The sequence below is a fragment of the Vulpes vulpes genome, chromosome 14, assembly GCF_048418805.1.
Source record: "Vulpes vulpes isolate BD-2025 chromosome 14, VulVul3, whole genome shotgun sequence".
Taxonomy (NCBI): Eukaryota; Metazoa; Chordata; class Mammalia; order Carnivora; family Canidae; genus Vulpes; species Vulpes vulpes.
In genome coordinates this window covers 88,550,387-88,574,260 of record NC_132793.1, presented here as the reverse complement: position 1 = coordinate 88,574,260, position 23,874 = coordinate 88,550,387, and the positions used below count along the sequence as shown (strand labels likewise).

Here is a 23,874-nt window from a genome sequence, read left to right as displayed (position 1 = left end):
TATTTGAGAGTCTTATATCAGCTCTCTATTCACTTCACCATCAAAACAAAAAATATCTGGTGAAAGTCACCAGGCAATGTGAGGACAATAAGAAACAGGCAGAAAGAAGGGATGCTATTGGTGTGTATGATGTGGCATCAAACACAACCCAATGAGTGGGCACTTGTCTGGATGTAAAGAAGAAAAAAAGTAAGAGTGATACCTAATCCACCTTTTTCACACAAGTGTCAATTTCTGTCACCCAGGAGTGACCCAAAGTACAACAAAATTCTACAGGAGGGGGAAAAAAACCCCACAGAGCTCAAATGAAACCGAAATTAAGTGCAATGCAGCCTCACTGCCCTCAGAGTGTATTCAAAGTAGCCAGCTCTGGCGAAAATCCTGCTTGCTGCCCTAGCAGGTACTGACACCCCTGCTAAGTCAAACCAACCAGGAAACCCAGAGGAACCGGCGGTGTAGTCCACAGGCAAGGGATGGGGAGTGGAAGGGGGACTGAGTCAAGAGGAACATAACAGACACCTTCTTATTCTCTGCTCTTATAATGTGAGATAATAATTGGAATGTGATTGGAAACAGTTCATCAAGTCTTATGATTTAGGGCCAACGTCTACGCTCAAAAAATAAACACCAGTTAAGACATTTGTATTTTTTTCCTGGACTTCAAGATAAGTACATGAGATCTCCTATTCATCTTAGAGAGTTCATACTTTGCCTCATTTCATATGAAGGAAACTGAAGTAGAGAAAGTAGATGAGTGACTAGCCTAAAAGTGACAAAGCTGGGTTCCAACCCTTCTTTGGCTCCACTTTCAGGGTTCTTTCTGAGATGACCATTCTGCTCCATATAAAACTGCAGCATTTCAAAAGTTCTTACTGTCCTTCTTACCAAGCTTCCTGGAATTTCTTCATCCTGCAAGGCTTCTCTTGATTCCGTCGACTCCGGAACCATCGTTCTACCTGGCGCTCTGTCAAGTTACACTTCTTTGCCAGTCCATAAATATCAGTCTGAAAAGGGATAAAATGAATGAACGGGTGATAAAGAGCAGTCAGGTTGGCAGGTAGTCAAGAAAATGTGATTGGGTTATAAGAGCTTGTGCATTGGAGAGGAGAGACATTCTATGTTAGAGCTTGAGCCAGGGAATTTACCTCTTTTGCTTATGTAATCACACACATAGACATATACACACCAAAAAAAATTTCCCAGTAACTCTAAGTTACTAAGAAATATCAATACTCCATAATTTGGCAGCAACCCATACACTCAAGCTGTAGACGTGAGCTCACTCATTCAGCGAAGTTTTATCTAGGCTTCCTAGGTGCCAGGTAGAGTAGTACAGTTGAAGATGTTGATCAGATCCAACTTCCTCATTTTTCCTATGAGGAAACTGGAACACCAAGAGTTTTAGTAAGTTGTCCAAGACCTAAAATTAATAAAGTGAAGACAACTTAGGCTAGTGCACTTTCTGTTCTTTCACACAATCTTTGTGATGGCTCCAAAAGATAAGACAGGAAAAACTCAAACAGGTGTTGGCCATCCCTTTCACGTATCATCAGATGTAGAGCTTATTTCAAACTAATCCAAAATAATTCTAATCATAAAAACATAAAGATAATAGAATATACTAATGATGATTGCTTCTCTTTGGGAAGCAGAACTCATTTTTAAATTTAGAAATAATATGGATTAGCTCAAAGGTCATAAATTCTGGAAGTTCTCCTAGGGCCAGACTAAAAAACACACATGATTGAGTGGATCAGGTCTGGTTCACAGTGGGATTTTAAGTCATATTCTTTTGCACTGGCAGGTTTTATATGCTAAACCTGCAGTGTTTTCAACTGACACAAAGAAATAAGCTCCGTAATTTTTTGGAAATATCTGCCCTCTTGGTCTTTCATTTTCCAACACAAGTTCAAGACATACTTTCATTTCCTCTTTACTAGAAAAATACAGTTGCATCAAACTGACCTTCAGTTTCAGTGTTGAGGAGACCAGCAGAAAACAGCAAAGCACCTGCCCTACTCCAAAGGTATAGCAAGCTGTGAGCCAGCTCTGGCTGATGGCTCCCAGACTGAAAGTGTACATCGAGAATTTTGACGTGAAATCACTAGCATTTTTAAATGTTTACTAATGCTTCAAAATAAATTTAAACCAATCATGGACCAACATACCAAGGGCTGAACAAAGCCTGCCTGATGGCTGGACACCCAAAGCCTGGGAGCAGTCATCCAGTTTCTATTGTGTTATTGTGTATAGTTCAGGCACACGTAATTGTTCAGGTGCACAAGGTTGACAGTAGATAAAATCCATAAAGAAGATCTCACACTGATGACTGGACAAGGACTAATTGCAGTTTCTATATACCTACTAAATTGCTACCTGTTACTTGATCTGCAAGAAGGAAAGCAAAACAAAACAAAAACAGGATATAGCCAATATTATACTCTGTTTCCCTGTAAACTGCCCTAATACCTATGCTTTTACAGGCCAAGTGTTTTCCTGCTGTTGTTTTGTTTCTGTGCTCTTCTGGAGACTGAACTGGCAATCATTTATTGGTGCCTACTTCTTGCAAGCATTGTGCTAAGTCATTGAGGATCTAAATGAATAACACTGATATGGGCCGCCCCTTCACAGGGTGAAGTGTGTCTGGTGAGGAAGTAAGAAAATAAAACAAAGAATTCTAATGAGACACTATGAATGTTAAGAGAGGGTAAGATTAGGATACCATGGGACCTAATTCTGTGTAGGCACCTCCTGGAAGTAACACATGTGCTGGACCCTGAAAAAAACACCTTGAGAAGGAGGGGATAGAGAAGGGAGGCATCCTGGCAGAGGGACTGGCGCATGAGGTCATCTGGAGATGAGAGCATGGGTGAGCAAGGAACAGCAGAGGAACAGAAGTCTCTGGCAGGGTAGAAACATATGAAGAGGAGGGGAGGAAAGTTATGGCTAGGCTCACATCAAGGTGGGGGGGGGCTCTGTCTGGGATTTATCTTGGGGGTGACAGGGCATTTGCACTGTTAAAATCCCCTTCCAGCAGTATGCACAGAATGGAGGGGCAGGAGTACGTCTGGAGGTGAACACAGTATTCACTTCGCCCTTGTGTCCAAGCTCTGTGTTCCCACAGCGAGGACCTTGTACTAGACAACTCTGGAGGTCTGGATTCACTAATCCATACAGCTCATCATACTCCCTTGTGGGAAGTAATTCAATTTTATTATTCCATCACTTCTATAGATATCTGCTTAATACTTGTGTCTAGGAATAGCACTCGAACATGATTTGAAGCAATTTATTTTCTGTTTTGGAGCACAGATGAATCTGGTTGAAAGTCAGTCTTGACAATACTGGCTACATACACTACAATATCCTTAGGACAGAAATCCTCATGCAAACTCAAGTTTCTGGAAATAATTTCTTCTTGATACATAAAACAAGCATTTATTGAACACCTACAATGCACATAAAATTGTGCAAGATGTTATGTTAGTACTACTTTAACTGTCACATGGCTCTTTTCTCTCTAGAGCAGGGAAACTTGATAAAGAACAAATTTTCTAATTTTAAATTTCCTAAAAAGCTGACCTTTTGCTGAAGCTTTTGCTATAGCAAACATATCAAGTAATTGATAGCATAGCACTATTCTTTATGTTTTATACAAGGAATTATCCATCTGAGTTATTCTCAGAAAGAGAGAAAAATACTAAGGACTCCCTGAAAGAGCCCAAATTTTTCACAAGCATAGCTAAATAGTTGCCCTTTTGAAAAATGTGAAATGATGCTTGGGCATTATTATCACCAGTGGTAGCAGTAGTACTGAAATGAACAACTGCAGTCAGAGCACGTGGAAATAAAGAACATGTGAAAATAGCTTGTCAGGCTGTCCTCATTTCAGGAAAAAAGAAGAAGTCCAGTACAGAAGCTAAGGGTAGAGCAAGTTACAGACAGTGCTGGCTAGCTGCAAACAATTCTGGACATGATCCCTCATACTATGCGGTCAGACTTGCATATGCCTCCTTTGGGCAGGGAGCCCACCAGACAAATAATAGAAACAGTCCTATCGGGTCGCCTGGGTGGCTCAGTGGTTGAGCGTTTGTCTTCGGCTCAGGGAAGGATCCTGGGGTCCTAGGATTGAGTCCCGCATCAGGCTTCCCACAGGGAGCCTGCTTTTCCCTCTGCCTGTCTCTGCCTCTTTCTCTTTGTGTCTCTCATCAGTCAATAAATAAAATCTTTAAAAAAAAAAAAAAGAAATAGTCCTATAAAAAAGGCAACCAAATTCAGCAAATAAAGTTTAGCACCCTTTAAAAAAATCTATCTATCCTAAACTGTGCTAGGATATACTCTTGACTTTTAAAATTATCAGTGATCACAGTCTGTATTCATCATAGGGGGTGTGCCACTTTGGGGTCAGTTTTTATTTCATCTCTCATTTTTAACTGTGGTGGAAATGAAACTGGACCTGCCTCGCTACCTTTTCTACAACTATTAGATTGAGACCTTTTTTGGGTACACTACAACATTTCATGAACTGCATCTTGTATTGTGAAAAAAATTCTGACTTTCCTGGGGAGTGAGCAGGAGCACAGCACATTTCTAAACGTGTGTAGGCTCTGGATTTAAAAAAGTGTCCTACTGGGATCCCTGGGTGATGCAGCGGTTTGGTGCCTGCCTTTGGCCCAGGGCGTGATCCTGGAGACCCGGGATCGAATCCCACGTCTGGCTCCCGGTGCATGGAGCCTGCTTCTCCCTCTGCCTATGTCTCTGCCTCTCTCTCTCTCTCTCTGTGTGACTATCATAAACAAATTAAAAAAAAAAGTGCCCTACTCATGACAGACACTCCAATGAACACTTTCTTAATGTGTGTAATATATATCGATGGTGCCACAATCATCAAAAGTGTCAGATATGGGCTACTCTGCCTTAACAGTGGTCTTTTGTGATTAGGATACTTTGTATATACACTATTATCCAAAAATTTAATTTTGATCTTTATACCCAAATTATGGCATTGATTATTAGTGTTAAACACTCTAGTTAAACACAATAGTGCAACTGTGAATACTGGTTATCTTATAATATTTCTGTGTCATTTTATACTATGCTTGGAATGCTGTCAATAAAGGGAAAAACCTGTCAATAGAGGAAAAAAATCCAAATGAGTCAAATCATTTGATGCTCAACTAGAACAGATATCTTGTACAGTTGAGGTAACGCACTGGTGACTGGAACATTAAGAAAGGAGGTTTTTTTTTTTCTTTTTAAAATCCGAAACCAAAGAACTTGCACTTACGTGAGATGGTTGTCTTGTGGAATGTTTGAAAAAAGTCTCTAAGACAGTATTTGGTGTAATCTTCTTTCGAATTTCCTCTTTAATGCCAAATGTTTTTGCTAGAGGCGTAGCAATAAATCTACAAAATATGAAAGAAAGTCCAAAATCTAAGAATGAACCCACAATGACACCAGAAAACTCAAGCCATAATTTTAGATTCCAAATGAAGAATCAGCCATGGGGTCATATTGTCCTTGGGCGACCTACAGCCAAGTCTGTCTTGCAAAGAAGTTCAAGAAGAGCACATTTTGAGACCCGTTAGGCAAGAAATAACTTAAAAAAAATAAAATAACTTGCACCATTCTAAAATCCACTTTAGGTAAATCCAAATACATTTATATTTGAGATTCAGGAATTGGAATAAACCATTCCAACTAGAGTTTTATTTTAAGTCTCCTACAGATTAAAATGAATAATAATTTTGTTATTTAAAGTTTTACTTTGTGATATTATCTTAAAGAATTACTACTATATTCCTATTTGAAATTCTAACTTATTGAAAAAAATGTCATGACTCTTGGATAAATATCTAGGAGTGGGATTGATGGGTGGTGTGACAAGTACATATTTAACTTTATAAGAAACTGGCAAACTGTTTTCCAGGTGGTAGCAGCACTTTGCACTCCTGTCAGTAATGTGCCAGAGTTCCAGTTGCTTCATATCCCCCAATGACACTTGGTATTACCAGTCCTTTTAATCTCAGCAATTCCCCTGGTTGCATGGGTTTTCATCGATTTTTCACTCTAATCTTTATTCTTTCCGAACTTCTACTTGCTATAAGTTTAGTTTGCTCTTTTTTCTAGTTTCTTCAGGTAGAGATTTATTGATTTGAGGTCCTTCTTTTTTAATATAGGTTTTTGCATCTATAAATTTCCTTCTGAGCACTATTTTGCTGCATCTTATAAGTTTTGATATTGTGCTTTCTTCGTGATTCATCTCAAAGTATTTTCTAATTTATCATGATTCCTCCTCTAACCCATTGGTTATTTAGAAGTATGCGTTCAATTGCCACATATCTGCTAATTTCCCAATTTCCATCTGTTACTGACTTCTAATTTCATTTCATTATGATTGGAAAACACACTTGGTGTGATTTCCATTTCTTTATGCTCATTGAGACTTGTTTTACAGCCTAACATATGGTCTATCCTTAAGAATGTTCCTGTGCATATGGGAAGAATGTGTCTTCTGTTGTTATTCGGTGCCATGTTCTACAGATGTCTGTTACTTGGTTTACAGTGCTGATCAAGTCTTCTATTTCCTTATTAATCTCCCTCCTAACTCTATCCATTATTAAAAGTGAGATATTCACATCTGCAACTATTTGTTGTCTATTTCTCTCTTCAATTCTATTAGCTTTTGCTTCATCCATTCCGGAGCTTTGTTGTTAGGTACGTATATGCTTAGAATTATTAAATCATCTCAATATATTTATCCTTTTATTATTATAAAATGTTCTCATCTCCAGTAACAGTTTAAAAGTTTATGAAAGTCTAAGTTGTCTGATATTAGTATAGCCACTCCAGGCTCTCTGTTGGTTACTGTTTGCATGGTACATATTTTTCTATACTTTTACTTTCAACGTATTTATGTCCTTGAACCTCAAGTGTATTTCATATAGAAAGCATATAGTTGGAAAAAAAAAAAGAAAGGATATAGTTGGATCATGTATTTCTTATATATATATATATATATATATATATATATATATATATATAATTTATTTATTTAAGAGAGAGAGAGCATGGGGAGGAGCAGAGGGAGAGGGACAAGAAGACTCTGCTAAGCATGGAGCCTGACATGGGGCTTGATCTCACAACCCTGAGATCTTGATCTGAGCCAAAGTCAAGAGTCAGATGCTTAACTGACTAAGCCACCCTGGCATCCCAGATCATATATTTCTATCCATGTCTCCTGTCTATGCTTTTTAGTTGGAGTATTTAATCTACTTACATTAATGCAAATTAGATTTAATTACTGATAAAACAGGATTTATGTTTGGGATTTTGTTATTTGTTTTCTATATATCTTGTCACTGTTATTTCTCTATTCTTCCTTAAGTTATATTTTTTGTGTTCAATGGGTTTTTTCTAGTGTCCTTTTAAAATTCCCTTTCTTAAAGTATTCTTTTATTTTTTTAAATATTTATTTATTTATTAATTATAGAGAGAGAGTGCAAGTGGGAGGAGGGGCAGATGGAGAGGAAGAAAGAGAATCTCAAGCAGATTTCCCACTGAGTGTGGAGCCTGACTCGAGGCTTGATCTAACGACTCTGAGATCATTACCTGAGCCAAAATCAAGAGTTGGATGCTCAACTGACTGAGCCACTAAGGCACCCCAAAATATTCTTTTAAAATTATTTTCTTAGTGGTTAATCTGGGGATTACAATTAACATCTTCATTTATAACATTCTAGTTCAGATTAATACCAAAATAATTTCAGCAATATACAAAAACTTCATTATGTCCCCTTTCTGTGCTGTTATTATCATACAAATCATATATTTATAAATTGCGTTCTCATCAACACAAGATTTATGATAAGTGTTTGATGTAGTTGTCTTTTAAATCAGATAGGAAAAAATGTGTTACAGACAAAAACTACATGTATACTTTCTTTGTATTTCTTTTGTAGGTGACTTCACTGGTAGTGCTTTTTATTTCTTCATACACATTCAAGTTACTGTGTTATGTCCTCTAATTTCAGTCTGAAGGATTTCCTTTGATATATCTTGTAGGGTGGCTCTAGAGGCAAGAAATTCTTTTTTCTTTAAAGATTTTATTTATTTATTCATGAGAGACAGAGAGAGACAGAGGCACAGGTAGAGGGAAAAGTAGACTCCCTATGGGGAGCCCAAGGCAGGACTCGATCCCAGGACTCTGGGATCACAACCTGAGCTGAAGGCAGATGCTCAACCTCTGAGCCACCCAGGCATCCTGGAGGCAACAAATTCTTCCAGTTTTTGTTTATCATGAAATGTCTTAATTTCTCTTTCATTTTGAAAGATAGTTTTACTCAGTTGACAGTTTTTTTTCTTTCAGTACTTTTTTATGTCTTCCCATTGTCTTTGGCCTCTATAGTTGCTGATAAGAAATCAACTCTTGTATGTGATAGATGATCCTCTTTAGCTTTTAAGATTTATTGTCTCTGTCCTTGGATGGTTTGTTTGTGATGCATCTAGGTATGGATCTCTAAATTTACCTTACTTAGAATTTGTTTAGCTTCTTGCATGTGTAGATTAATGTTCATCATCAAATTTGGGGAGTTTTTTTTTAATAAATTAATTTTTTATTGGTGTTCAATTTACCAACATACAGAATAACACCCAGTGCTCATCCCGTCAAGTGTCCCCCTCAGTGCCCGTCACCCATTCACCCCCACCCCCCCGCTCTCCTCCCCTTCCACCACCCCTAGTTCATTTCCCAGAGTTAGGAGTCTTTATGTTCTGTCTCCCTTTCTGATATTTCCCACACATTTCTTCTCCCTTCCCTTCTATTCCCTTTCACTATTATTTATATTCAAATTTGGGGACTTTTTAAGCCATGTATTTCTTCAAATATTTTCTGTCCTATCCATTTTCTCCCCTTCTGGAACTCCCATTATGCACATGTTGTTATGCTTCATGCTATCCCACAGAGATGTCTCAGGCTCTTCATTTTCTTTCATTCTTTTTTCCCCCCTCTTCATCAGATGGCTCTTCATCAGATTTCCCCTCTTTTACTTGCTCAAATATGCTGTTGGGCTCCTCTAGTGAATTTTTCATGAGTTATTACACTTTTCAACTCCAAAATTTCTCTTTGGTTTCTTTTATAATTTCTAATTACTATCTCCTTATTAATAGTCTTGATTTGGTGAGATATTGTTCCATTCTTTCCTTTAGTTCTTAAGCATATTTTTCTCTAGTTCTTTGAACACATTTAAAATAGCTGACTTAAAGTCTTTACCTAGGGGACCCTGGGTGGCTCAGTCAGTTAAGTTTCTGACTCTTGATTTTGGCTTGGGTCATGATCTCAGGCCTGAGAGACAGCGCCCCACATGGATCCTGCTTGTGATTATCTCTTTTCCCTCTCCCTCCGCCTCTCCCCTGTTCACACATACTCTCTCACTAAAATAATAATAATAATAATAATTAATTAAAAAATAATAAAGTCTTTGTCTACTAAGTCCAACATCTAGGTTTCGTAAGGGACATTTTCCTTACAGAAAAGGAACTACTTTTTCCTTGTATGGACCATACTTTATTATTTCTTTACCTGCTTTATAATTCTGTTGAAAATTAGACATGTTAAATAATATAATGTAGCAACTCTGGAAGTCAGATTATCCCTCTCAGAGTTTGTTGGTTTTGTAGTTTATCATTGTCCATTTGTTTGTTTCATCCTTTATTTGAACTCATCTATGAGGTCTGTATTCTTTGTTATGTTTGGGCACTGGAGTCTCTATTGGATTAGCTTAAGTGTCACCTAATGACTAGACAGACATTTACTTATTTGCTTGAATAACTTTCAATACTCAGCTTCAACACTCAGCTAGGCAGTTGTCAAGTTTGCCTTAGACTTCACTTCCTCTTTTCACAGATCCTTAAGATTATCCAGAAATGAGAGCTAAGGGTTTCTCAGATCTTTTCTGGGCACATGGAGAGCCCTGGGTATACCCAAAGCTCTGCAAATTCAAGTGTTCTTCTTATTTCCAAGAATATGTCAGAGCTTTTCAAAGCCCACTCTGACATCTCATTTTCAGTTTTTCAGTTTAAGTGTTTTGGTTGGTCTATTGCTTGCCCCAATAGTTACCTACAACCTCAGGCAAGTCCAAAGTTAATCAATTGCCTCTACTTGTTTTAGATAAGCATCTTTAGGGAAAATATTTTTCTGACTCAGGTCAAATAAAGACAGTCTTTTAAGTACTGGTTTCCACAAGGGAGGTCAGATAATGACATTTCTCTGATAGTGATATTCTATTCTGCTCCCTTCAGTGGCTGCCAGGATAATAGTTTTCACTGAAACTGTAGGTGGTTGGGTTTTCAAGGCTCTCAGAGAGCTTTATAGAGCAGAATAGGGAGAGGGCAAGTTAAAATGCCACAAAGCTTGCTGCTGTTCTCTTCAGGAGTCAGCTGTTTTTCTTAAATAACAGACCCTGGATTGCTGCTAACCTTTGGTTAATTCTGAAAAGTTGATTTTGACAGTTTTTGCTAGTTTTCTGATTGCTTTTAGGAGAGAGAATTTTTGGAGGCCCTTATTCTGACATTTTTGTCAATTTCAGGGTGTAGTTATTTTAATTTGCATTTTGCTAATGACTAATGACGTTGGACACCTTTTCACATGTTTATTTGCCATTTATATATCTTTGGTGAATTATCTACTGAAGTTTTTGCCCATTTTAAGAGTCAAGTTATTTGTTTATTTTTGAATTATAAGAGTTCTTTATATATTCTGAATTTAAGTCCCCAGATATATGTTTTGCATATATTTTCTCCCATTCTGTGGCTTGTCTTTTCATTTTATTTCCATTTAAAAAATAACCACTAAGGCATTTTTGCATATCATATAATTCACCTTTTCCAAGTATACTATTTAGTGATTTTTTAAGTAAAATTACCAAGTTTTACAGTCATCACCACGTATCAGCTTTAGAAGATTTTCATCATCCCAAAATAATCTCCCATGCATATTTATTGTTAATCCTGTTCCCTCTCACCCCTGCCCCAGGCAATCACTAATCTATTTTCTGTCTTTATGGCTTTGTTTTTTTGAATATTTCATATAATGAAATCATACAATAATATGTGATTGCTTGTGTCTGGCTCCTTTCAATGAACTTAATGTTTTTTGAGGTCCATTCATGTTTTTGGATGTATTTGGAGTTCTTTCCTTTTTATTACTGAATAGTAATTCATTGTATGGGAATATATACATTAGCAATGTCTCTTGAAGAGCAGGCACTTTAGCAAGTTATCAAGGGAAATAAAAGCATGTGCCTGTACAAATTTTTATACTCGAATATTCACAGCAGCTTTATTCATAATAGCCAAAAACTGTAAACAATCCAAATTTCCAACAACTAGTTAAAGGATAAATAAATTGTGTATATCAATATGTTGAAAGACTATCCAGCAATGACAAGGAATCAGTGATACATACAACAACATGAAAACAATCTCCACTGCATTGTGTTAAGTAAAAGAAGCCAGACACAAAAGACTATCATCTAAATGACTCCATTTGTAGAAATCGAAAAGGCAAATGATGCTGACAGGAAGCATATCAGTGATTGCAAAGAGCTAGTAGGTGGGGAGAAGATGAAGCAGATAGGGTACAGAAGAGTTTCTCAGCTGATGGAAATCTTCTATATCATAATTGTGGAGATGGTTACATCACAGTATAGCTGTCAAGAGGCATCAAATTTTGGATAAACTTATATGTAAATCAAACCTCAATAAAGCTGTTTTTTAAAAAGATTTATTATTTATTTATTTATTTATTTATTTATTTATTTATTTATTTATTTTAGAGAGAGAGTGTGTATGCAAGCAGGGGCAGGGGAGGCAGTACGGCAGGCAAAGGGAGAGAGAGAGAGCCTAGGCTTCAAAGCAGACTCCATGCTGAGCACAGAGCTCAATTCAGGGCTTGATCTCATGACCCTAAGATCATAACCTGAGCCAAAACCAAGAGCTGGATACTTAACTTACAGCACCACTCTGGCACCCCTAAAGCTGAGTTAAAAAGTAATGATACGACCCTATTCTTTCTCCGGTTCTAACAAAGACTCTATCTTCTGCCAGATCAGTCTATTTTAGCACTTAGAGGTTTCTGTGTTTAATTAAATGCCAGAAATTTCAGTTATGAATGATCATTTAGCCCTTCAATTCACTTTTTTATAATCATGGGAGTTGAATAAATTTTTTTCTAAAATAATTTGATAAAATATATAAGCCAATCCAACTTCCAGATGGGCTAAGTTCTCCTGGAAATGGCCCATACATTTCAGAGACATATAAAAACAAACATCTAAGTATGCACCAGATGTACATAGAGCAATGTGGATAGATCATAAAACACAGAGCTGTATTTAAAAAGAGAAGAAACAGAATAAAGTCTTATCACCATACCATTTATGTCAACTAACAATACATGCACTTTATGTTTATGCAAATGTTTTACTGGGTCATACAAATAAAAAGCCATCAGCTATATTAGAACCCAGCAGGCAGGAATGTGACTAGGACATGGGGATAAAAAGTAATTATTGAAAAAGTTCATTCAAATCAATCAAAAAGAGGTCTTACACAGATGGAAGAGAGCATGCTATGATTGAGGATTATGATTAACTAATTCCCCCTTTGCATAAAATGTCCAACTCAAACAAAAACTAAGGTGTCCTTAAAACAAAATCTCAGAAAACATATTTGACAAAGTCTTGGATAAATAATGGAATTATTTCATTTATCCAACCTACTAGTTGAAAATTTTATTGGGGAAACACTCATTGTTCTTACTTATAGAATAACACAAATACAAAATGCTTTAATATGGTAGCATTCTCAGTGATATTCACTCAATGCTCTCTCTCAAATGTTCAAAATGAAAAAATTAGGAAAAATTTAAAAAGCAAAGCAGAATTGCTTTTATCTTTTAAAAAGATTTATGCAGGAAGGAAATACAACTAACCTTAAAACCAGGGAAAGTATAACATTTCTCTCTTGAGGATCATGTGGGAGATTAGTATAGTATCTAATAGTATATGGCTATTATATATGAGCCACAGTATATGGCTCAGTATACACAATGGATAAATATGCATATCCATAGCGTACTTGCTGAAATGAGGAATACATCCATATTAAAATCATTAATTTAAACAATAATTATGAATAGATACTTAATTTAAAAATCTGTATTGAATAAGGAGGAAAGAAAGGAGTGTAATAAGTATTTGATAAACTGAACTGAAAAGAGAAGGGAAATGACAGGTCTTAACTCTAGAAGGACCTTAGAGATTAACTTGCCTGAACTTTCATTTTATGGAATATGGAATTTGAAATAAAATGTCCAAGAAGAAGAAAAAAGAATGTGAACTTCTGCTCCCATGTAAATGGTTCAAAGTTAGGTTAATTACCAAGTAATGAGTCTCTGAGGTTTGCTACTATTGCAGAACTGAGCCTTCAGATGGTCCCATTCAGACACCCAGACAACCCCCTCTTCATCTAGCACTTCATCAGTTACTTGTGAGCCAAAAGCCTAGCAATCCCAGACCCCTCCTCCTTTTTTCTAATATTCTTTTATAGAATAAAAGGAAGGCAGCCGAAGGCAGATATTAAGCATGTGAAGTTTAAATACGTCTCCTAACAGAAACAATAGCCTACTGGCATCAGATTGATTCCCAGTTCCTAAGGATTCAAAGGCTCTTTGAACAGAGTTTAAGCTGGGGGTTTTATATGAAAGAACAAAATACCTGGAGCAATGTAAGTCTCAGATAACATTTAAGTCTAATGTGTATATTTTGAGACTATTTCAGTTTAGAACAGTTAGTTGAACAACTCTTTTCAACTCTTGTAAATGGCTATAGATGGGTCATTCCACCTTCCCTTCTTTGCAGAATGAGGACATATTATCCCATTTTACGCTTATGTTGCTCAGAAATGGTAGAAATTTATTACATAATTAAATAAAAGAAAAAAGATTTCCTTTGATTTTACCACCTCCATCCCTGCATTGAACCATTCTGAGACCATAATTTATTCTGAGATAATGTGTTTATTTCACAAGTGTCTAAATCTGTGTGGCTTAGATCTCATCCACCATATTTCAGAAACAGAAAAATGCATAGGAGAGTCCAGAAAAACCAGTTAGAAAGTACTATTCGAGGTTCTCTCTACCCACCTGGCCAATAACAACATACATATATGCCACAAAACTTCTAAGGAAAAGTAGTCCTAAATACAAAGCAAATGTCAGTCACTTTCAAATGATCTACTTCTTTGTTCTTTATCAATTCTGTTTCTCTGCTCTTGCTTTTCTAGGAAAGGACATCACTTCCTGGTCTTAAATGGCTCCTGGCTAGGACTAAAGGATAAAAATGAGCCAGCCAAATCACAACTACTGGTCACTTTGTAGAATGAGAAGGTGTAATATATAAACCAGTCTAGGACAAAAGAAGAAAGCTTTCTTGTGATAAATATATCATAGGATATGCTGAAACACAGTGTCAAATTTACATGAATTTTTAAGATAGTTCAGAACATTTCACATTTGCTAGACTTCTTTAAGCTATGTTTTCTATATTCTCAAGAGATTTAATTAACTCTTGTCTACCATCAGGAGTATTTCACTGTTAAAGTCCAAGAAGTACTGATATAAAAGAGATTAAAAAGTAACACCCCTGAACCTGGTGTTATGACATGTTGGTTAAAGTCTCCAAACTATCCCTTGAATACTAACTGATTTTGGCCAGATCACTTACCACTTATTTTCTTGACTGAGATCATATCATATCACTTGTGATTTTATATAGTTCTTAAACTATCAGTTTCTACTCAAATGCAAGGTTTAAGTAATATTTTATTTATGACATATGTGATTTAATCTAATGTAAGTGATATAAAAGTCTTGAAAAAGATACAAATGTATGCTTCAGGAGGCATAGTCTCCCTCTCAAGTTAAATTTTCCTGACTTTTATTGCATCCAAAATGATATGAGGCTAGTGGACCAACACATGGTTTTCTGTAGTGTCATAGAACGGAAAAAGCTAAGGCTGAATTATTGGGAGTTAGAGCTACATAAGGAGATTGGAAAAATGACATAGAGTATACTCAATCCCTTGAGAAGAAGAAAGAATTGTCTGAAGAATTACAAGAGAATTGGATTCCTTCCTGATTGTTGTTGGAGCAGCCTAGGCCAAGACAGAACAAGCAGCTGTGCTGCTCTGGCAACCAAAAGAGTTTCCTAATTCACTGTCCTGATCATAACATAAAAAATGGAGCTGTCCACCAAGAAGTAGGAAATCTGCAGTGCAAATAAGTGGAGGACCTGGGAGCCAAATTTGAAAATCACCACACACCATGCAAGAGAAGCAAGTATTTCAGGATAGTGGAAGGTAATTTGCTAATTTGGAAGTACAGCAGCAAAATTCTATTTTATTTATGCATTCTTTGACAAATCCAAACATAACTAAAAAGTAGAATTAATGGTCAAAAAGGAAGAACATTTCAAATGTTCCCAGCTAGGGTTTAAGTGGTATCCAGGAGCTTCCTCTTCCTCTCAATAGCAATAGCACATTGTTGGCTCAAAAGAAGTTGTTATTTGCACAAAAACCTTTTGGAGAGTCCAGGAAACAGAGCTGATCAAACTAACTCTTGAGATAAGGACCCTGCAAATGCTTACAAACATATGATCTGCATTACAGTTAGTCTTGGACAAAATGATCTTTATCAAATTTTGTCTTATGTTTTTCCAACTCTGACATTCAGATATTCTTTTTGCTCCAAAAAGTTAATGTGCTAATAACAGTTTTTTGAAATAGAGACAACTACAGAGATTATAAATGAACATTTATCTCCTGTTATCATAACACGAGTACAGTTTTAATAAAAAGGTTGGAAGTAATATCTATTTCAATTAAGAAAAAGAAAAGAAGTTTACTTTTTCTGAGAAAGCAAATTGATATTTTTTCTTTTATTTCCTTATACTTTGGAATGAAGGGCTGCTATTAAAACTTTTAATAAACCTTTAAAGTAAACTATGCTGTAAAGCAAATATTAAGTTTGGTCTTTAATGAGGCATTTTTGGTATTTTATAGGCATTCTAAAATGATAATATATCTCCTACACACAGACTCTTCTAGCACCGCCTTTCTGGGAATGTATATACTTTGCCAGATAGCACGATATGTGGAAGATGATGTGGGTCCTCACACTGTCAATGACACTAACAAGCTCTATGATCCTTAACCTCTCTTGACCTCAATTTTCTTCACCGTGAAACTAACACACTTGAGGAAACGGTGTTCCTAATTTTTATTTGTTCAGCTTCTAGCTAAAGTTTGGTGTACACATGATTTGACGAACTCCCCCAGTAATCTGTAGCCCACTAGTGGCAAACTGAACAACAGATTATTTATATTTCTTACCAAGATTCCAAAATTTCAAAGTTGGGACAAAGAAGAGGAATGGGAAGGAAAGACACACAAATACTACTTACTTTTCAAAGAAATGTCTGATAATCAGCAAGCCAAACGCATATGGAATTGTCATGTACAAATGAGAGGGTTTTACGAAGACAAGTCCATCATGATCTTCAAGATCTGACCACTTTATTGTTGGAGGAAGCCAAAATCTTTCCAACCAAAACCATTCTTTAAATGTCTGAAACATTCTATAGAGATGGAAAAAGAATATGTTAGACTTATAACGCAAATACTTAAATTGAAATAACATTGAGAATCATTTCTTAAAATCTCTAAACCAGAGAGTTTTGAAAACAGAGCAAAATGGGATCCTATTATTCAGTGGGTTTCATGACACTTCATTGCATTCAGCAAGAATTACTGCAAATGCTCTTGGAATAATTTTGGCTGTGGCATGGCCAACTAAAGTTTAACATACCACTGTTCACATTTTTGGCAAAAGTATGTTAATATTATGGGTATGTATCTTCCTTTTCTATGATTCTATGGTATGAAAAATCATTTAACAATAATCTCTATAACTTTAACATGTCCAAGATCAACCTCATGAAAGCTCTAAGTATGTATAAGTCTCTATTAGTATCCTAAGAACTTCTCTAGGAAATAAAGAACAAGCATATTTAATTTCATATTATAGTAAGGAGTTCAAATTTGTCCATGTCAACAAATACTTAGAGATTCTATGATTTCTCAACTGCTGTGCCAAGCACTGAAAATACAAAGAATAAAAAGATGGTATTCTTGCCTTAAGGACCTTTAGAGTCTTGTGAGCAAGGCAGGCCTGAATATCTAGATGATTTTGACATACTCTTTTAAGGTACTTTTAAAAAGGTACAGGTGCTGTGGAAACAAGATGATGGACACTGAGCCTAACCAGGAAGTGTCAGAGAAAGATCATTGGAACAGATGTTCCTTGAGCTGTCCTGAACAATAAGGAAAAGGTAGGAAAATGGTGAGGAAGGAATAGAAGTTTGAAGGAGGGAAAATGCCATGGTCAAATAACCAGAAACACAGAAGAAAACAGAATTAGACGTTGTAATCTCATTGTTTAAGCTATAAACAATTTCTAGTCTTGACATTTTGACCTTGAGGACGTTTTTATTTCATTATTTAACAGTCAATCAGAGAAAGGAACCAAAATGTCCTCAGATTCACAATAGGGAGGCCAAAGCATGAAGGTGGTGGGAGGGGGCTAAGGACTGGAAGAGCAGGAGGCCTATCAGAGGTGAGGATCAAAGTGTAGGGTCCTGACATTACAGATTTCCAACTTCAGATGAGGAAGAATTCCAGAGTGTGGATCCTGATACCCTTCAGAAAAATCTATGCCACAAGCGACAGCTGAAGGCTGGTAGGATAATTCCTTGCTTCATTTTGCCCACATCCACTGTGAAGAGATGTTCTCAGCCAGAGTGGTGCTGAGTCACACCCACACCTCCAATGCTGTGTGCAGAAATAGAAGGGCTGCTTTCTTTTTCATGCGTTAATCATTTCACTATCATCTCAACTTTGGGGGTGGGTAAGTCCCATTAATACAGTTGCAAAATTTTGCAGATATTTTGGAATGAAGATAATCAAGAAATACTTGTTGAATACTTCCTCTATACCAGGCTTTGGAGCTACAGAAAGGAAAGGGGGTGATTCTGGATTCAGAGAGCTTACGACAGATTCAGGACTCATGTGGACCTGGACTTGGAGAGCAGATGAAAGACTGGTCAGGAAGGAAGAATCACACACTTTGGTGAGGGAACTAGGGATTCGAGCTCAGTTGCCTGGGCTGAGACGAAGAGTTGAAGAGAGGAAATCTGTTTTGAATGCACAGCCAGATACTCCTCAGTACAACAGGGCTAAGCCTTGAGTCAAACTCCGGCTGAAATTCAAACTTCCTACAGATCTCAGAAACCAACTCCAGCCATGAGAGTCTCCCTGTGATGGGCAAATCTTGTGTCAGGCCTTGACCCTCATCACATCAGAATGAGCTACACCTGCAAGGGCAAATATTTTTTTTTTCCTAAGTTTGCCTCAACACATTCATTACTCGGCTCCAAATTAGGGCTCAGGGAACAAACAACAGTTGATGAGTTAGCTTTACTTTTGATATTGTTATAATTATTATACAAAATAGTTTGCTCACTCCTAAAATGCAACTCCAGGCAGCACGATTATCTTGTCCAGAGTAAAATATAACTAAATAAATAGTTTACAATGGCTATGTAGGAGTCGCCCTTATAAATAATGCCCTTGTACATCATATGCAGGCAATAAATCAAGATCTGTTGAAAGCCATAGTAATGTCGATATCCCACAACCTAAAACATTAAAAGGGAAATAGAAAGAATACAGAAGTTGAGGGTGCCTCCCCTGGAAAATGTAGTTCAGGCTGAGAAAAAAAGTAATCTAATTATTTATTCTTTCTTTAGGTGCTGCCAACAAACATCAATTATTGTTGTTAATAAAAAGAGTTAAGAATCCCTTCTTCACACCATATATAAAAGTTAACTCTAAACAAAGCACAAACCTAAAATATAAGGGCTAAAACTGTAATACTCTTAGAAGACTAGATAGAAGTAAATAGTCATAACCTTGGGTTAGGCAAAGACTCCTTACATATGACACCAAAAGTACAAATGACAAAATTAAAAAAAAAGATAAATAGGATTTCATCAAAATTCAAACCTTTTATGTGTCAAAGGATACCATCAAGAAAGTTGAAAAGACAAGCCACAGGATGGGAGAAATACCTTAAAATCACACATCTGATAAGGAGTTTATCTTTAGAATAGAATAAGAACTCTTGCAACTCAGGGCACCTGGGTGGCTCAGTGGTTGAGCATCTGCCTTTGGCTCAGGGTGTGATCCCAGGGTCCTGGGAGAGAGTCCCTGCATCAGGCTCGCCACAAGGAGCCTGCTTCTCCCTCTGCCTAGATCTCTGCCTCTCTCTCTGTGTGTTTCTCATGAATAAATAAATAAAATCTTTAAAAAGATAAATAATTCTTGTAACGCAATAAGAACACATAATCCAACTCAAAAATGGGCAAAGAATTTGAAGTTGACTATTTCACCAAAGAAGATAGACAAATGGCCATGAAGCTTATGAAAAAAGTTCTCAACCTCATTTCTATAAAGGAAATGCAAATCAAAACCACATTCACAGATACCATTCACATCCACTAGGATGGCTATCATCATGAAGATAACAAGTGTTGGCAAGGATGTTGAGAACATGGCTAGTAGGAAAGTAAAAATGGTACAGCTGCTGTGGCAGACAGTCTGGCAGTTTCTCGAAATGTTAAACGTGGAGTTACCATATGACCCAGTAATTCTACATGTAGACATTCAAGAGCGTATTCAAGAGGATTGAAAGGATTCATGCTGCAACATAGATGGCTCTCAAAAACATACTATTAAAAGAAGCCAGACACAAAAGGCCACATAGTGTGTGATTCCATTTATGTGAAATGGAGCAGTAAATCCATAGAGACAGAAAGTAGGTTACTAGTTCCTCAGGGTGTATGGGAAGTGTGGGAAGAGGGAGTGTGGGAAGAAATGGGAAGCGGCTGACTGATGATGTGTACAGGGTTTCTTTTTGGGATGATGATAATGTTCAAAGATTGAAATATGGTTTGGTTGCACAACCATGAATATACTAAAAAATGTTGAATCACACATTTTAGATGGGTGAATTGGATGGTCTGTGAATTCTATCACAAAAAGAGAAAAAAAATTTAAAAGCCTCCTGTTTCAACCTTTTTAACCCAGAGCTTATCCTGAACTACATGCTAGAGCTTCCCATTATTTCATTTACAGGGCTGAAATTTTGCCTCCCAAATTCACCAGTGTAACGCTTGTGTCCACGAACCCAGAAAAGTAATTAAATGAAGGAAAGACTATATCCAGATTCAGATTTCAACATGATTTAAAGTTCATGACTTTCTGGGAGAAAGAAATAGCATACTTTAAAAAGCAAAAACAGACTAACTCCCCTGAAGGAGAAATGGCTCCCCTAAATGATAGCCATCTTGGGTGTAAGGGTATTTGGTAGACACCCACAAGCCAATATTTTAGCTCTAGCAGAGGGCTTTAAAAATCCAGGCTACGCCTCTAGCCAGCCTCTCTACCATCCTGTTATTTCTCTCAGGATGAGATCAGAGGCTAAACACAGGGAAATGAGCTAAAGAGAACTGGGGCCAGCAGTCTCTAATCCTCCAGGCCACTTCAGTCTATTAAGCAGGGAACATGTCACAGTCTCTCAGCCTCATGCCAGCTGCTCCTAAGGCCATAAGCCTGTGCCAGTACCTCTGGCCTCCTCCATAGCCACTTTTCCCTGACCCTAGTATACTGGACGTGCCATTTTGGAGTTAGCCCAGCATCTAGCCCTCAGAGCAGCAAGGGAAATCACCATTGTAAGGGGAGTTTGGTGCACTGTCTTTCCCACTGTGAGATCCACGGTGGACCATCCTCCATCTGCTGACAGTTGGGATGGCTTAGGCTTCGCCAGTTGGATACTTTCCTCAGGACTTTGAGTCTGGAGCAGACAGTGATATCCAGAAGCAGCAGACGGGATCCTGCCTAGGCTGCTGCTGCTGCTGCTGAAAAGATAGTTGTTATCTCTCAGCTTTTTTTGGCCTTCCTGATTGTCCTGGTTTCTTGGCTTCCACTGGTCCAAGTCTGGTCCATCAGCCTTCCTTCAGGGCTATGAGTTGCTTCCAATGAAGTCCTTTGTTTAAGATAGTAAGAGGTGGATTCTGTTGCCTCTAACCAAAAGGGCTTAAATGGAGAAGCAGGAACTGGGGGTATGTGTCAGTTCCTCCTTCTGACCTCATCTTGCTGATGATGGGCACTCATGTATCTCTTTTCCTCTCTCCTTTTCCCACTCCATTTTTGCCTAGGTTTCAAATCTGACAGTGACATTATTAATAGTCACCACTTAAGTTATTTTTTGGTTCAACGTAAAAGAAGCTACTCACTTTTTTCCTGACACAGCCTTAAAAAGCTGCTTGCTGGATGAAAAAAACATATTACCTACACAGTGAGTGGGGCAATATCTTTATGCCATGTGAACTAAGTATTGCAATATTTCAATAATTGCTAGGTGGAAAGAGAATTAGAAAATACTGACACAGGGAGTACCTGCATTTTTCAAAGCCCACAGGTGACTGCTCTAAGAATAGTCCTGAGTATTTGCAATAATGAATCTGTCATTCAAGGGCCCTTCCCCATGGCCCATTCACTTCTTGGACAGTCAGAGAAGCCCACTGACTCCCACAATCAATTTGCAGCTCACTTCTCATCTTGATTCATTTAGCTCAACTCTAGACCTTTCTGCAATTGAAGTATTGTCAGCTCTGTAGATGACTCTTCCATCTCTGCTTGGTATGCTTTTTAAGCAAAGGTATTTATTTACTCCTTGACACTCTCCATGCTATTTTTTTTCTAATCACCTACTCAAAATCCCCTTTTCCTATCCTATGTCCATTCTCTAAGTACTGTAACTCTTATTTATATAAAAAATATCTGAAGGAACTGTACTATTTACATTAAAAATATCTGAAGCTCTTTTTTAAAGTAAGAAATATGTGCAAGAAAAATATCTGCAGTTATTTCTTTATATTTTGTAGAAGAATCAGTATTGGAGGTGGCACCATAGCCCAGCTGTGTTTTCTCACCTGCCAATACTGTGGAAGTTTTAAACCCTATTTTTGACTCCAGCTGCCAGTAGTTTGCAGGAAGATAATCTCACTAATGTAGGCTTTTATGACTCATTATTTTCTGACCTCATGGATTCAGAACCCAACAGGGCGAAGGAAGCCTGTTGAGCCACTTTCTCAGATGAACACCATTAAATTTGACCTTAGGACTGAAGAAATAAAACCATCTGGGCCATAAGTTTATCACTATTTGAAGCAACATTTTTGCAAAGCACTTAAAAATGTGGCACTTGAACCTTGCTGAGATAAGAACTCTGAGTCAGGCTGAAGTTTGGGGCAAATTATGAAATCCTGGTAATTATCCATGCAATATCCACTGTAAATAAACACAACGCCTTAGAATATAACTCTATAGAACATATCTCTTAGATAGAGTGACAAGAGAGTATCTCTACAGAACAGAACACATCTCTCAGAAAAAGGCCAATGACAAGAAATGGGAAATTAGGTAGACAACTGTAATTGAAGTAAAGGTGTATTTCTAATGGTAAAGTGAAATAAAGACGTATTAGAATCAATGTTCACTATCTCAGAGTATTATTACGGCTGGAGGAAGTGAGAATTGGTGAGAACTTTGGATGACCAGCTAGATTATTATGGGACCAGGGTTCTCTAGTGACAGAAGGCAGCTCTAGAAGAGCAAGGACCTTGCCTGGCTTGTTCACTATGTATACCCTAGGCTTGCCACACAGTAAACACTAGATAAGTATTTGGTGAATTCAACAGAAGAGTTACTGAGGCTGGAATGGGCTTTTGAACAATCCAGGAGTGATGCTATAGAGAAAAATGATATCTAATTTAATTATCTACAAACAATCTCATTTTTATTAGTTGCAAAACAATTTTTAAATTTTGGTGCGAGGAATCAAGTAAACATGCTTATCTACATTTAATCTGTTTGTGTTTTCTTTGGAATGAACTTTATCAACTCAGCCCAAAAAACTGGTTATGCCTTCAAGATAAAACACAAAGGAAAACATTAGCAGCTACTTGCTTCCTGTCAAGAGCGTAAGGACTGAGCCAACTGTAAATTCCAGTTCTAAAAGCATTTTAAATTGTGTCATTACAAATAGGTAAGACAATGCAAATGATAGAAATGATAGAAATATACCTCTGAGGGATATTTATTATGATTGAGTTAGTGCATTAAAAGCCTATAAAGGCCTGGGCTTATAGTAAGAGAAACAAACAAACAAACAAATAAACCATATACTTTGTGTAGAGAAGTAGTTAACTTACAACAAGATAGTAAGTAATTCTCTGATTTTAAATTTTACCATTATATATGTTTAAAGCCTTGAAGAAATTCAAAACAGACTCATAGATTTAAAAAGAAAAATTCAGAATATTTGCAAACAAAACCAGGGTATCACCTCAAAGATGTCATTGAGGGGTATCAGGATGCCCTGAGTATCCAATCATTCTGCCTTTTATTTATAGTCCTCCTACATTCCCACCCCCAGGTTTTACTTGGGTATGTGGCTGCCCTGCCATGTGAGACAACATTTCCCAACATCCCGTGTGGCTAGATGTGGCCACGCGTAACTACTTCTGGGTTAAGGACACAGCAGTGGTATTGATTTGAGTAATCTCCTTAGGTACCAAGCTGTGTGTTCTGGTTTCTCTCTTTCTTCCTTTCTAATAAATGAAGGATGACAGGATA

At 37.2% G+C, this 23,874-nt stretch overlaps 1 protein-coding gene across 1 annotated transcript in view; it reads right to left on the bottom strand.

Annotated features, from left to right (window-relative positions):
• CERS3 (ceramide synthase 3) overlaps positions 1-23,874 on the bottom strand; it is a 110,046-nt gene that overhangs the window by 67,221 nt on the left and 18,951 nt on the right. Inside the window, exons 2-4 of the mRNA XM_026003279.2 lie at positions 16,521-16,694; positions 5,288-5,405; positions 886-1,004 (exon numbers count right to left, since the gene is read on the bottom strand). Coding sequence (XP_025859064.1) covers positions 886-1,004; positions 5,288-5,405; positions 16,521-16,693 — 410 coding nt within the window. The 5' untranslated portion in view covers position 16,694. The remainder of the gene's footprint in view (positions 1-885; positions 1,005-5,287; positions 5,406-16,520; positions 16,695-23,874) is intronic.